General features: G+C 61.0%; 5 protein-coding genes across 5 annotated transcripts; 3 read left to right on the forward strand and 2 right to left on the reverse strand.

Annotated features, from left to right (window-relative positions):
- SDRG_13929 (hypothetical protein) lies at positions 1-318 on the forward strand. Its single transcript, XM_008620030.1, has one exon. The coding sequence runs from the start codon at positions 37-39 to the stop codon at positions 238-240; it is 204 nt and encodes a 67-aa protein (XP_008618252.1). The 5' UTR covers positions 1-36; the 3' UTR covers positions 241-318.
- A 1,173-nt stretch (positions 319-1,491) lies between these two features.
- SDRG_13930 (hypothetical protein) lies at positions 1,492-5,621 on the forward strand. Its single transcript, XM_008620031.1, has 2 exons — positions 1,492-4,773; positions 4,819-5,621. The coding sequence occupies exons 1-2, from the start codon at positions 1,503-1,505 to the stop codon at positions 5,583-5,585; spliced, it is 4,038 nt and encodes a 1,345-aa protein (XP_008618253.1). The 5' UTR covers positions 1,492-1,502; the 3' UTR covers positions 5,586-5,621.
- Positions 5,622-5,996: 375 nt separating this feature from the next.
- SDRG_13931 (hypothetical protein) lies at positions 5,997-8,524 on the reverse strand. Its single transcript, XM_008620032.1, has one exon. It carries the CDS (start codon positions 8,483-8,485, stop codon positions 6,038-6,040), a length of 2,448 nt encoding a protein of 815 aa, XP_008618254.1. The 5' UTR covers positions 8,486-8,524; the 3' UTR covers positions 5,997-6,037.
- Positions 8,525-8,953: 429 nt separating this feature from the next.
- Positions 8,954-10,997, forward strand: SDRG_13932 (hypothetical protein; the record flags this gene model as incomplete). Its single annotated transcript, XM_008620033.1, has 10 exons — positions 8,954-9,413; positions 9,467-9,789; positions 9,839-9,854; positions 9,901-9,945; positions 9,993-10,128; positions 10,175-10,431; positions 10,476-10,610; positions 10,654-10,671; positions 10,718-10,884; positions 10,928-10,997. The coding sequence occupies exons 1-10, from the start codon at positions 9,348-9,350 to the stop codon at positions 10,995-10,997; spliced, it is 1,233 nt and encodes a 410-aa protein (XP_008618255.1). The 5' UTR covers positions 8,954-9,347.
- Positions 10,998-11,000: 3 nt separating this feature from the next.
- SDRG_13933 (hypothetical protein) lies at positions 11,001-12,880 on the reverse strand (the record flags this gene model as incomplete). The annotated part of the gene is made up of 6 exons (XM_008620034.1): positions 11,001-11,424; positions 11,471-11,593; positions 11,645-11,971; positions 12,013-12,440; positions 12,490-12,582; positions 12,626-12,880. The coding sequence occupies 6 exons, from the start codon at positions 12,878-12,880 to the stop codon at positions 11,001-11,003; spliced, it is 1,650 nt and encodes a 549-aa protein (XP_008618256.1).

Here is a 12,880-nt window from a genome sequence, read left to right on the forward strand (position 1 = left end):
CCCGTGTCGAGCTTTTTGGAAGGCAACCTGCGCGAGATGACGGCCGACGACCCGACGCCGGTGCAGTCGATGCTCGTGGCCGTGGCGCCGTCGTCGCCCATGGTGCTCCTTGGCCTCGTCTGTGTCGTCGCTGCTGCCGTCGCCATGGTCACGATGCGCCAGCGCCGCGACGAGCTCGCGCTGGACGACGCCACGTACAAGCTCTTGGCGACGCACGAAGACGCATCGGCCGCCTTTTGAAGTCGCGGTGACGACCTTGCATACTGTACGACTACATGGTTAGCAACAATACAACTTGTACTTTTGGTTGCTAAAAAGAAGTGTAAAAAGCGCCTTGGCGTCCGTCAGGAGAGACACGTGGAGGGTGTTCGACGGAATTCTCGCCGGCGCGCAACGCTACGTGCGTCAAGACAGTGACTGCTTCAACAACGGTTGGCACACATATGGGCAGTGACGTCTTGGTCCGGCAAAGGCTAGTGACATTCAATTTGGTCGTAACCAGTGGGACCTCGCGATGATCAAGGTAGCATCCTCAAGTCGAGTTGCTTCCTTATAAAGAAATGAACACCTGGATCCTCCCTTGCGCCAGCATCCGCTACGTTCCCACTAGGGGTAGGTTTCGTGTCAATTGTATCAGACCCCAACGTTCTTCTCCGCGACGACGGCTTACTCAAGCAACAACAGGCAACTCACCACAGGCCCATTTGCGAATTGTCGCTCATGCCGGGTCCAACACCGTCGTGCATGGCTGGCTATGCACCGGCCGCCTCCTAGCGCCTCAACGAACGAGCCAGTACTCGGAGCGATGCATCGAACGCCACGACTGCCGCGGCGATAACCTGCAGAACGAATGAGCCTGCAAGCCAGCAAGGTGTCGCCAGCGTGATCATGCCTCTTAAGCGAGCGTGTCGAACGAACACGCTTCGTTCAACCAGAGGAGAGCAATACACTTTAGCCAATCACCGCAACTCATATCCGGGAACGGCCATAGATTCGCATCAGTACATTGGCAGGCTTTGTGGCCGTGTCATGTCGAGGCTCTAGAGTCATGACGTTGTTGCATCGTATGAGCGAGTCGGCCCAGTACGGCGTCGCCGTGGCCCATTGTCGACGGGATCACTGGCGCGTCAGCCACGAGAGCGCCGTCGAGATGGGCGCCTGCAAGGTCGCTAAACGAGCGACAACGCTACAATCGAGACATGATGTCCAGCATTCTAGTCGCCGCGTCGTCCTCTGCGAGAGCACCTCCCGAGTGAGGTCTTCTTCTAGCGCGCACCTGCAGCCACGGCCGCATCACATCCGACGTCCGCTCGTTGCTGCGCCCATGAATTGCGCGCTTGGCTAGCTGTCACAACAGTCAGCTCGACCTCGATCAGCATCTTTGGACTCGCGCCAGCGCACCGACTGCAGGACAAGCGCAATAAAACATTTCCGCCAATCACAGCTGAGCGGCTGATGGACGGGAGCCAATCACGCGCCACTTGGTATATTGGGTCGAGGCCATGCACGCGTCCTTCGTGTGCCCCTTGACGCACCGCGTCATGGTGGACCCGGTCGTCGCCGCCGACGGCCGGTCATACGAGCGGTCGGCGATCATCGAGTGGCTCGAGACGCACGAGGCAGCGCCCGGGGCCGACGCGCCGCTGCCGTCCAAGGCGCTGCTGCCGAACCTCGCACTGCGCGACGCGATCCGCGAGGCCGCGGCCAAGGGCACCGAGCAGCTGCCGCAGACCGGGTACTTTATCTACCGCTCCTTGCGCGCCATGCACGCGTGCGCGCTGCCGTCGTTTCTGCACCGCGGGATGCTGCCAAACCGCCAGCCATTCGTGATTCCGGCCGACGAACTCGTCATTGTGACGCGGCGCGAGCGCGGCGCCGGCTGCAACGACGTCTTCTTGCGGACCGAAGGCAACATCTTCCTCTTTGAATCCGAGTTTGGCGTGCCCACCGCGGTCCGCCTCGAGCCGCTGCGCGAGCTGCGCGTCTACCGCGCGCGCAAGATCACGAGTCTGACGCTCCGGCCCGTCAAGTTTGCCCCCTTGCCACAAACGCGCACTCTCCAGCCGGGCGAAGTCATTTCGACCGACATGTTCGTGCACGACGCCAACGGAGTGGGCTTTGCGCGCAGCGAAAGCTCGGGTAGCTGGGTCAACACCATGTTCCTGGACCTGGTCCCGCCGCCGACGACGAAGCAGAGCTTTTGTGTACCGGCCGCCACGATGCTCTGTAGCAATTGTCTTGCCATCGACGCCCGTGTGATTAGCAGCACCGTCATACCCCCGGGCACCGTCGTTCTCGGACAGACCGTCGTTTCGATCTCGGCGACCAAGCTCGCGGTGCGCACAACCTACTGTGGTGTGACGGGTTGGTTTGAAGTATCGCCTTCGACAGTGGTGACAGCCAGCAGCGGCGCCAGCGCTACTGTGAACTCGACGACCGACGCACCGCCCGCCAAAGTGCGACGGTTGGATGCTGCGCACGTCGCGCCGTCGTCGCAGCCGACACCCCGGCCCGTTGCAGCACCTGGTCCTCGGGATGCTCTTACGAAAGCACAGCAAAGTCAGAGCAAGGCGGCTCCAACCTCCAAACCAACCACGACCCCTGCGATACCAAAGACGCTCGGAAAGGCATCAACGGCAACACCGGTAGCGGTACGGGCAGTGACGCCAGCATCATCACCGACAATGACACCAGTCGCCACGCCGGCAGCAAAGGCAGCACCAACGCCAGTCGCCACACCGTCGGCGTTGTTGGCTGCTACTATACCGGCAGCAACACCGTCCTCAACCCCGGCGGCCTCCCCGGCGGCTGCGCTGACCACACATCGAGCCTCGCCGGCAGCAAAAACGACGTCACGGGACACCACACCCGCAAAAGCGACGGCCGCAACCTCGACCAAGGCGCTCGAGGCCTCCCATGCGACCCCAACTCGACCTCTATCAATGGCGCCGACAACGACTGCGTCGCACTCGTTCCTGTCGCCATCCAGTGTCCGCAACACGCTGTCGGTGCCGTCGCCAGTCAAGAGGCACTTGCAAGCGACCACCAAATCAACGGCAGCATCATCTCCATCCCCGAGCACGACCAAAGCCGCCGTGCCTGCCTCCGCTCCACAAGCGCACGCGGGTGTCTCTGGGACAAGTGTCACGGCCGCGCCCGCACCAGCCCCCGTGGGCAAAATGCCGGTTGCAAGACTGCCGACGCCAGCGTGCACACCGACGCCGGTGACGGCGACGTTGCCACAGAAAGGCTACTTTATCTATCGCACGCTCGACCGTGTCGTGCTCTCGCGGACGCCGTCGTCGAGCGACCGCATTTTGCTGGCGTCGGGTGCGCCCCGGAGGTTGCCGCCCAATGAACTCGTCGTCGTGACGCAGCGCGTGCGGGGCGACGTCCACGCGCCCGTCTTTCTAGCGCTCGAGAGCGATGCCACCGACCCAATGTTCCTCCCCGAAGCCGTCGATGGCGTTGACGTTGCTGAGGTCGTCCTGCCGTCAAGTGATCTTGGTGTTTACGAGACGATCGCTCCAACGCCCGTGACGCGGCATCCGATGGCACCGACGTCGACGGACGCGCGTCTTCCGCCAGGCTGCCTCCTCTCGACCGACTTGCACGTCGACGACATGACGGGTGGCGAGTATGTGCGCCTCGAACACTCGACGCACTGGGTGCCACTGGCGAGTCTGCGGCCCCTCAAGAACGCCCCCGGGCGGCATTCGTTTGTGATGGACGCCGCCACGCCGCTCGTTTCCAATGCGTACAGTGGTCTCTCGGTGCCGATTGCCGTCGTACCTCGCGGCACAACGCTCGGTGGTCGCATCGTTGTCGACCTACCCGGTGCTTCGCAGTGTCTTGTTCGCGCTATGCACAAAGGAGCGACGGGCTGGTTCTTTGCGACGCGGCCGGCTTCGCTGCTCGCGGCAGCACCGGTCGCACCCAAGCAGTCACGAACGCCAGTCAAGCCCGAGCCGTCGTCCGATTCGGACATCGAGATTATGTCGCCGCCGACCACTCGCACAAATGAAGAGCCACCACTACCAGCACCACATGCTGCACCAACGCCTGCTCCACCAGTGCCGAGTCTGGCGCCTGCCATCCAGTCATCGCTCTCCGCCCCGCAGCCGCGCCAAGAGCCCCTCGTCTCGGTCTCCCAGCAGCGCCACACGGCGGCTTCCGCGCCACGGCGGTCGCGGAAAGCAGCCGCGTCCAAGGCCCGTCGGGTACCACCGCCCGTCGAGGTGGTGCCGCCCGGACGGCAGCTCAAGGTTGTGCTGCGCGGCGGCTACTACGCGGTGCTGCACACGCCGGTGAATGGTCGCAGTACGATCCTTGGCGAGTACTTGCCGCTCCCGCTCAGCGAGCGCATTGGCCAAGTGTGCTTCATGGGCCACTGCATCACGCATCTGGCGCTGTCGCCCGACGACGCTTGGTACTTGAGTCTCGAGCGCAGCGCCGGTGCCGCCTACACGATCGTGAGCCCGGCTGCGAACGAGTATGTCCGCCACCACGCCAAGCCCAAGATGCGCATCGCCTTTGCGAACGGCCGCATCGTGCTCGCCCCCGAGGCGGGCCCGGCGCTCTCGCGCGGATTTGCCGGCTCGATCCTCCAGCGACGACTCTCGTCGTCCAAGAAGGTCGACATTTTGGCCATGGACGACGACGGCAGTGTCTTTATGCAAGACGCGCTCGGGCACGTCGCCCACGGTCTCTCGCAGGTACTGTTCGACACGATTCTCGAGCCATCGCCGGTCGGCGGCGGCGCTCTCGTGGACGGTACGTGCGACTGTTGGTGCATTCGGTAGTCGATGTTGCTCCTAGTCGTGCTTTCCAACGACAAGTACGTGCTGCTGTACGAACACACGTTTCGAGCGAGTCCTGCTGTCCCGAGCGTCGTCATCAATCTGCTCCATAACGCCTACGGCAAGCCAGGCAACGACGGCGAGTCGACGCTGGATCCGGTGACGACTCTGGGGTCGAGACCGCCAACAACAGTCGCGGCCCCGAGTACTGCGGCGACGGATTCCGAGGAATCGGGGCCCAATGTGCAAGAAGAACCGGGCGCTGTCCCCGATGTCAAGCCCGAACCTACGCTGCATGCGTCGTCCGAAATGACACACGCATTGGACATCGCGCAAGGATCGAAGGCCGAGCCAGACCCTGCTGCAGCCAAAGACATGGCGTCACTGCCTCATCCTGCGAGCCCGCCGCCGTCTCGACCTGCTAACCCGATCGTCGTTGGTCAGGAAGACGAATCTCCTGGTACGCGCTGCGCGGACGCTGCATCGACGCCGTCCACCGCCGTCGACGACGCATCGGTGTCAGTGGTCGATGCTGCCATTATCAAGGCAGAAGTACCAAACGTCCCGCCACCACCCAGTACCGTCAAGCAAGAACCAAGTGCGTTTGAGTTTGTTCCATCGACGCCGTCGCCGCCACTGTCGCCCGCGAAGGCTGCAAGCCCGTCGGCGTTGCCGGCAATGAAAGCCAGTCCGACGCCGCCACCAGCGCCGGTCTTTGGTCGGTTGCACGCCAGCCTTCTCGCTTCGTTTGAAGAAGACGACATTGATGTTTGGAGCATTTCCTAGTTCAATAAGAGTACAAATCGTGTACCCTTACTCGCATGGATCAAAACGTCGGCAACATCTGCGTGTCCCCGCTGCGACGCCAGCATGAGCACCGTCATGCCCTCCATCTATCACACGCATAAGGTTAGTGAACGTTGCATGGATGACGCGTCGCACGTTCGCGTCGGCCTGGTTCTGGAGAAGCGCCTGCACGACGACTGCGGCTTGGCCTTCAGGATGCGAGTATGGCTTTGTCTGTGGGCAACAAACACCCACACCGCACCAATACCTAACCCTCCGGTACTCTCAAAAACTCAACAACTAGCTGCTCAAGCAACCACCGCCAACCTTCCTGACTGTCGATCGACAAACGACTCGGCAAACCCCTTCTCCATGTCGTACCTTTGGACTAAAGTCGATCACTAATCGAACTCGTCGTAAAAAAGAGCAATTTGGTATTAGGACGATATTGCTCAGCCGAGGAGGTTGCCGTCGAGGATTTCAAAACGGTAGTTGGCGTCGTGGGCGTACTCGGGCACAACGTCGTCGGCTTCGCGCGTATATATCTTGGAGCTCAAGAACGCTTGACGCTTGAGCTGCGCGCGCACCTCCATCGAGTAGTTGCGCTCCATGAAGGCGAAAATGACATAGCGCAAAAAGAGCATGAGCGCAAAGAAGGCCAGAAACAAGAGGAGGCGGTCGTACGCCTCGAGACTCTCAAAGACGCCCGAGGTATACACCATGACGTAGCCGTTGGTCGCGATCGCAATCGTGGCTAGAATGTCGAGCACGGTGATCCACGCGCCCATGTTGGCCACCGGGCGCGGCATCGGGCGGCGATAGTCGGTGAGGAGCCGGTACGCGTCAATGCGGATCTCGAGCACATTGTTCAGCAACGAAAAGATTGGTGTGGCGGGGAACGCGCCGACAAAGAGGACCGTAAAGCCAAACTGCAGTACGAGCTCGAGGTAGTCGTTGTACGTCCCGCGCCAGCCATAGTCGTTGAGGAAGAACTGCCGCTCGACCGGGTGATGCACCTGCGTGTTGCTCGACGTGTGCGCTTGGCAGCGCGCAAGCCAAATAAAGACCCGCGGCAGAAGCACTTCTTGGATGTTGCCGGCAATGAGCTGCGTCCCAAAGATGATGACGAGCGTCGTCCGGAGCTCTTGGAGGCAGTCGCCGTTCTCGCAGTAGTCGTCGAGGCTCGACTTGATAAACGTTATGTAAAAGAGCGCGGCAAAGTTGTTGACAAAGTGAAAGATGATGCTCTTGAGGATGAACGAGCCTTCGTGCGCCGACTCGGTCGCATGGTTCTCAAAGTCGTTCATGCGCATGCACACGCGGTCGTAGATCTCGGCCATGAGCGCAATCTGGATCACGTTCGTGAGCGACGCGGCCGTGCCGCCATAGTAGAAACGCGTGCCATTGTTGCCCATCGCCAGCGCAAACGTCTCCTTGTGCGACACGGCCATGTAGTACCGGAGGTAGAACGTAAACGAGACGAGCACGAGGACGGCGAGCACGAGAAGCAGCAGCACGAGCCAGCTCTGGAGCATGCGCTTCCGCTGCTCCTTGCGGTCAAAGTACAAGATGGGCTTGCCCGTGATCGGCGACGGCACGAGCGTCCCGACAAACTGCGGGCGCGGCCGCTCTTCTTCCGTGTAGTCGGTCGTACCCCACTGCATCGCGAGCCGCGCGTTGTAGCGCTTCCAATACTCGAGCATGCACGTGGACCAGAGCACCATAAAGACGCTAAAGCCGCAGACGAGCACTTGGAGCCAGTGGGCGCCGAGCGAGAGCGTGAAGCCGTCGTAGAGCGGGACGTTGTTGAGGACCTCGAGGAGCCAAATGAGACTGCCAATAAGGCCGGCCGAGACGAGCCAGCTCGCATAATGCCCGAGAAACGCAAAGTAGAGCCCAATCTTGGGGCCAAAGTACCCCGCGATCTGGTCGATCGGCTGCGCAAACATCTTGCGCCGGTGGATCCACGCTTCGTAGAGCGCCGTCTTCTCCGCCGTGTTGTGCAGCGGAAAGGACGCGACGATCGTGCCGCTTTCTTCGAGCTTGGCGAGGTCGAGGCCCGCGCCGCCGCCATTCGCATTGGTGAGAATGCTCTCGATGAGGCAGATGCGCTCGACGCCCGAGAAGAAGTGGCCGGACGCCGGGTCGCGCGCGTAGAGATGCTGCATGTCGGGACGCTCCGTGTACGTCATGTGGATATACTCGTACGGCGAGAGCTTGTACTGGCCGAGCGTGTCTTCAATGTGGAAGGGCGCAATGTGCGCGTCCGGGTACCCGGCGAGCGCCGTCGCCCGCAGCGCGTCCGCGTCCATGAGCCGCGAAATGTCGATGCGGTCGGCTTCGTGCTTGAGGAGAGCAAAGGACGCGCGGACTTGGCAGAGAATGTACGGCGCAATGTCGCTGGACTCGTCCTTGGACGAGTAGAAGAGCCGCAGCTCGAGACCCGACTTGTGGATGCGATGGCACATGTCTTCGATGCTCAAGTGTTCGTTGGACGTGCGGAAGGCGTCGAGCACGTTGGTGATGCCGGTCGTGTCGAGGACGGTCGTAATGCCCGTCGTTATGCCTGTCGTGATGGTGTCGTGCGCGACCGAGATGCCACTGGTGATGCCATCGCGCGCCGCTTGCAGGTGCGGCAAGACGTGCGTGTGGATGGGCGCGCCGAGGTTGACGCTCGGAAGGTTGGCCATCGCACCGTGCAGCTTGGCCGCGAGGCCCTCGGCGGCGGGCGCGTCCACGGGCACGTTCGGGAACACGATCGCGTAGTCCCAGCCGTAGCCGTCGCGGAGGAAGAAGTCGTCGTCCTGCGCCTTGATCGAGACGCACGTGTGGCCCTTGTTGAGAAGCGGCTCGCCATCGAGCGTCATCTCGTCCAGCGGGATGCTACCGTACGTGGCCATGTGCACGGCTGGCAGCGAGTCCTTCAATGACCACAATCATGGGCAGTTCTGAAAATTGTATCAAGCCCGCTCGCCCTCCATCTAGAAACACCCAACTCGACGGCCTTGCCATATCAATGTCGACCGGTGAGCTAGAGCATGGCTGTACCGCTTCAAGCGCTGCACCTGCGCGTCGTTATAGCGGGCTGTATGCACACGCACGAGGCGAAATGGCACGGTATGCCAACGAGCTTGGACGTAGAGTTGCGTGCGACTAGTATATTGCCAGCCGCTGTTGTCGATCGAATATCAGTTGGGGCATATGAGAAAGGCAGCGGGACATGCTGTTCAGAGGCATGCTCCTTGCTCTTCTCGAAGCTCTGGGAGGGCGCGGGCATGGAGGCGCAGTGGAGGCTACTCCTACCTCGTCTTTGCTGCTGCAGCGATGCGCTGCCGACGAGGCAACTGCGCCATCCAAGTCGATGCCATCGAGGACAAGAGACGGAACGCACGCGAGCAATTCAGCGCTGCCAACTGAACTGTCAAAGCATGGAACGTCTCGCTCGAGCTCACAAGCGGTCGAGATGACCTCGACAAGGCCAAGACAAGATGCTCTCGGCTACGCACCGATCAAATGCCCTATGTACTAGTACAGTAGAGAGCAGTATTTCATTCTCGAGGTGCTGGGTGATCTATAGCGCCTCCAAGCCATGGCCGACCCATCAATACGAGATGAGCTCAAGAAGCCCGAGGAGGATGGCAGCACAGTAGTGTCGGCGTTCGATGTCATTGCGAGCGTTCGCAATATGAAAGGTTGCGTGGATATAGCCAAGTCGATTGTGTATCCGGATGTCCGGATAAAAGAAATCATTGATACTTGAACATGGACGCGGTCCGGTGCAAGGAATGGGAGCTCATGACGCTCCTCGAGGAAGAGGGAAGCATGGATGTACGACGAAGTATGAGCCTGATGCAGGATGAACATGCGCCTCCTGCCTGAAGGGAGTCCATGGGCTGGGTCTTCTTGACGTCGTCGACGATGTCGTTGGGCCGATGGGACCAAACGCGTGGACGAGCCCGACGTACCTCGCGTTCGTTCGCTTCTTCCTGCGTCGGGCAATGCTCCTCGACTACTCGACCATGAGCTCGATCGATCGCGATCGGGTCGTCACGGTCGCGCGGGCCGTTGTCCGAGGCGACGGCAGCCCCGTCGACGTCGTCCGCCATAGCACGCAGCTTTTGCTCCGGGTCGGCCATCGAAGCGCGCGCTTCGTCGTTCGCGCGCTGGGGACGGACCTCTTCACACTATCCGAGCTTCTCTTGCGGTACGACATGTAGCGCTATCGAAGAGGAGCTGATGGGGTGCTTTGGTAGCGCTCTCGGCGTCTTGGTACCATACATGAGATCGCTCTCGCCCATGGCCTCCATCTTTGTAGCATGCAATGTGCATGGAGCTCAGCGGACTGCAGTCGCTTCATCTCGTACGTGTATTCAATGGAGTTCACAAGGCGACTCCATGCAACGATAGCGCATGCACGAACCGCTCGGCGACATTCGCATCGCTGACGTGCTCAACAAGACGCTCGTGGCAGCCGACCCGCTCCTCCGCTTTGGCGCTGCCAAGGTCCTCTCTGTCATCCTCCTGGACACGCCGCATGCCCACGGTATGTCGATATTCATCCTCGCCACATTCGACCGGTCGATGCCTAGCCAAGTCGCTGCTGCTTGTGCTCGTCGATGCGTGCAACGAGGAGGTCCATGGGGCAACCCAAGCAAGCCTTTTCGCTCTGCTTTGGGATATCCTCTTTCTTCGTCAAGACCTCTTCTCTCTCGACGTGTGGGACGACATGGCGACGACGGCCATGGAGCAAGTCCATCTTCTCCCGACCACGGTGCATGCGATCATGCGACTCGTGCTTGCGCCGAGCACACCGGCTTCGCTCGATTGGCGTCTCGTGTCCCAACTGGTATACATATATGCCCTGTTCCTATGCCTCATGCGATGTTGTAGTTGGAGTGCGTCGTCGTTCTGTACGTGCACGAGAGTGCTACCTTGGGGAAGGAGGTACTGGCAGCACTGTACGCCTTTTTCACCGACGAGTGTGGACGCACCGAGTACCAGCAAGCGCTCGTGGGCCAGACACTGGTACGCCATGGCATCTCCTCTCACGTGTCTTACCGGGCGCTAGCTCCGTCGCAACCACCATGTAGCGTCCAAAACTTCGCTTCACATGGTCATGACACGATGCAAAGGCCTATGCCAACGGCATGGAGCTGCCGTGCGCTCACGACCCTTCGACGGCAAGTCTCTCGCAGATGCTCGCCACGCGCCCCGAAGTCGTTCTCAAGCGCGAGAACCAATTGCTGCAGGCGATGTTAACCCCAGATACCAAGACGTCGGTCGTCATAGCCTTTCAGCGGTATGTCCATCATCAAGCTCTCATTCTTACATTTTGGTGGTAGGATGATGCAAACGGCATTCTACTCCAGCTACTCGGTCGATCGAGTCCGAGTTCTCTTAGCATTCGACTGAGCGTCAATGCACCTTCTTGGTCGCACTGCCGTCGTCGTCGAACTCGTACAAGATTTGGTACACGACGATGCCGTTGAAGGCAACGACGACCGACCAAAAGAGGATCCAATGGCTCCACATGAGAAAGCCCACGGTAGCGTTGAGCGCCAGAAGCAGCACGTAGAGTGTGCTCGTCTTGCGACCGCCTGGCGCCCGTACATCGTGGGGTGAAATCGAAGGGCCATCAGTGGCCGTGGGTGGTGCTAATAGCGACGTCGTCTCCTCGTCGGCTCCATCGTCGTCGTCGTCGTTTTCGCTTACTTCGTCGTCATCGTCGTCCGACTTGGCGCCGATTTCGTGCTTGGTCGCCCAGCTCACGAGAAAGATCGACTTGGAAATGGCTTGGCGCCAGCTCACAAAGTCGTCTTCGCTCTCTGTGCACAGAATCCTAAGCAACTTTCAGGCTGGACCGACGACCCGTCGCCGCATTCTACCACATGACTTTGCCGCGGCTCACAGTAAACACAAACGGTGTCGGGCCATGGAGGTGCCGGGCGTCAACGACCGACAACGAGGCCTCGGCCGACGCCAGTTTCAAGCGGCCTTGGGGACCCTCCCTACAGTAGTGCATTGATCGCACCGGTAGCAGTGGCAAGGCGGCGACAGACCGTGTCACGGACGCTTGATTGTCGTAGCATCGAAGGATGCCATTGTTGCCGTCGAGCGTAAACCACTTGCGGTACCACGACTCGCCGCCGCCGTGCAGAAGCGCGTGCTTGAGCTTCGTCTGGCGGCGCTGGATGATCATCGGGCCGGCTTTGAGCCACGGCTCGGGCTTGGACCAGCCAATGATCTTGCGCATTGACGTGTGCACGAGGCGCCGCGGCGACAGCAGGATCGGCGCTCGGTGGACGTGTTCAATATAGCCTGTCGGTGTCTCGGCGCTCGTGTCGCTGGCACGGGACGTCTCAGCACTGCGCGGCTTGGGCGACTGCCTACATGGCCATGATACCTCGTTCGAGAAGGAGGCGGCTACGAGCGCGGCGACTTGGCGACGACTTCGGCGTGGTATGTGACCACCTTGGACCGGTGCCAGACGTACGAGTTGTCCCACGTGAGCGTGCAGAGCCCGGGCGTCGGGCAGCGCACGAGGCCCTTGAGCGCAGCCTCGCGCGAGTAGACTTGAAGCGTGTCGTCGTTGAGCGAGATCGAGAAGCCAATGTCGTGCTTGCGCGTGGCGAACTGGTATGCGACGGCCGCGTGCGCACTCGGGATCTCGAGCGACACCGAGTACGATTGGCCTTTCCGAATCGTGACGGTGGTCGCATCATTCGGCGGCAGCACGTCGTCGTCGTCGCTGCCGTCGGACGCGGCGGGCGTCGGGTCGCGAAAGAACTGCCGGAGGAGGTCGCTCGTCGAGATGCACTCGAGGCTCAAAAGCTGCTGCAGAAAGAGCTCGAGCTCCTACACGGTGGCATGGGCCATGGATCGTAGCAGCTATGGAAATGCGTACAGGGTACTTGAGCTGGATGTACGCGCTGTCAAACCGCCCGAGCTTCATCGACGGCAAGGCCACAAGCGGCGACCGCGGGTATTTCTTGCGCAGCTAGAGACCATCCTAGACTTCTTGTCATGCGCTAGTGACGTACTTGATGGTGCAGCGACTGAAACTGCGCGTACGACCGGTGGATGGTCTCGGGCGGACCGGTCGACGCGTCCGACACGAGCAGGTCAAAGACGACGTGGTACGGCCGGCGGCTCATCATCGTGTCGAGGTTGAGCCGGCGCCGGCTACCAACGCGCGCCTCCTTGAGCACGAGCGCGTGGCCCTGCACCGTCACGGCGACGACCGGCGTCGGCAGCAGCAGCGGGCTCGGCCGGCGCGTGGCCACGGCCTTCTCCAT

The sequence above is a fragment of the Saprolegnia diclina genome, assembly GCF_000281045.1.
Source record: "Saprolegnia diclina VS20 unplaced genomic scaffold supercont1.64, whole genome shotgun sequence".
In the NCBI taxonomy this organism is placed as follows: Eukaryota; Oomycota; class Saprolegniomycetes; order Saprolegniales; family Saprolegniaceae; genus Saprolegnia; species Saprolegnia diclina.

Coding starts and splice junctions, on each gene's coding strand:
- SDRG_13931 (XM_008620032.1), bottom strand. CDS start 8,485: ATGGCCACGTACGGTAGCATCCCGCTGGACGAGATGACGCTCGATGGC.
- SDRG_13930 (XM_008620031.1), top strand. CDS start 1,503: ATGCACGCGTCCTTCGTGTGCCCCTTGACGCACCGCGTCATGGTGGAC. Junction 4,774..4,818: donor CGGCGGCGCTCTCGTGGACG/GTACGTGCGACT, acceptor TGTTGCTCCTAG/TCGTGCTTTCCAACGACAAG.
- SDRG_13929 (XM_008620030.1), top strand. CDS start 37: ATGACGGCCGACGACCCGACGCCGGTGCAGTCGATGCTCGTGGCCGTG.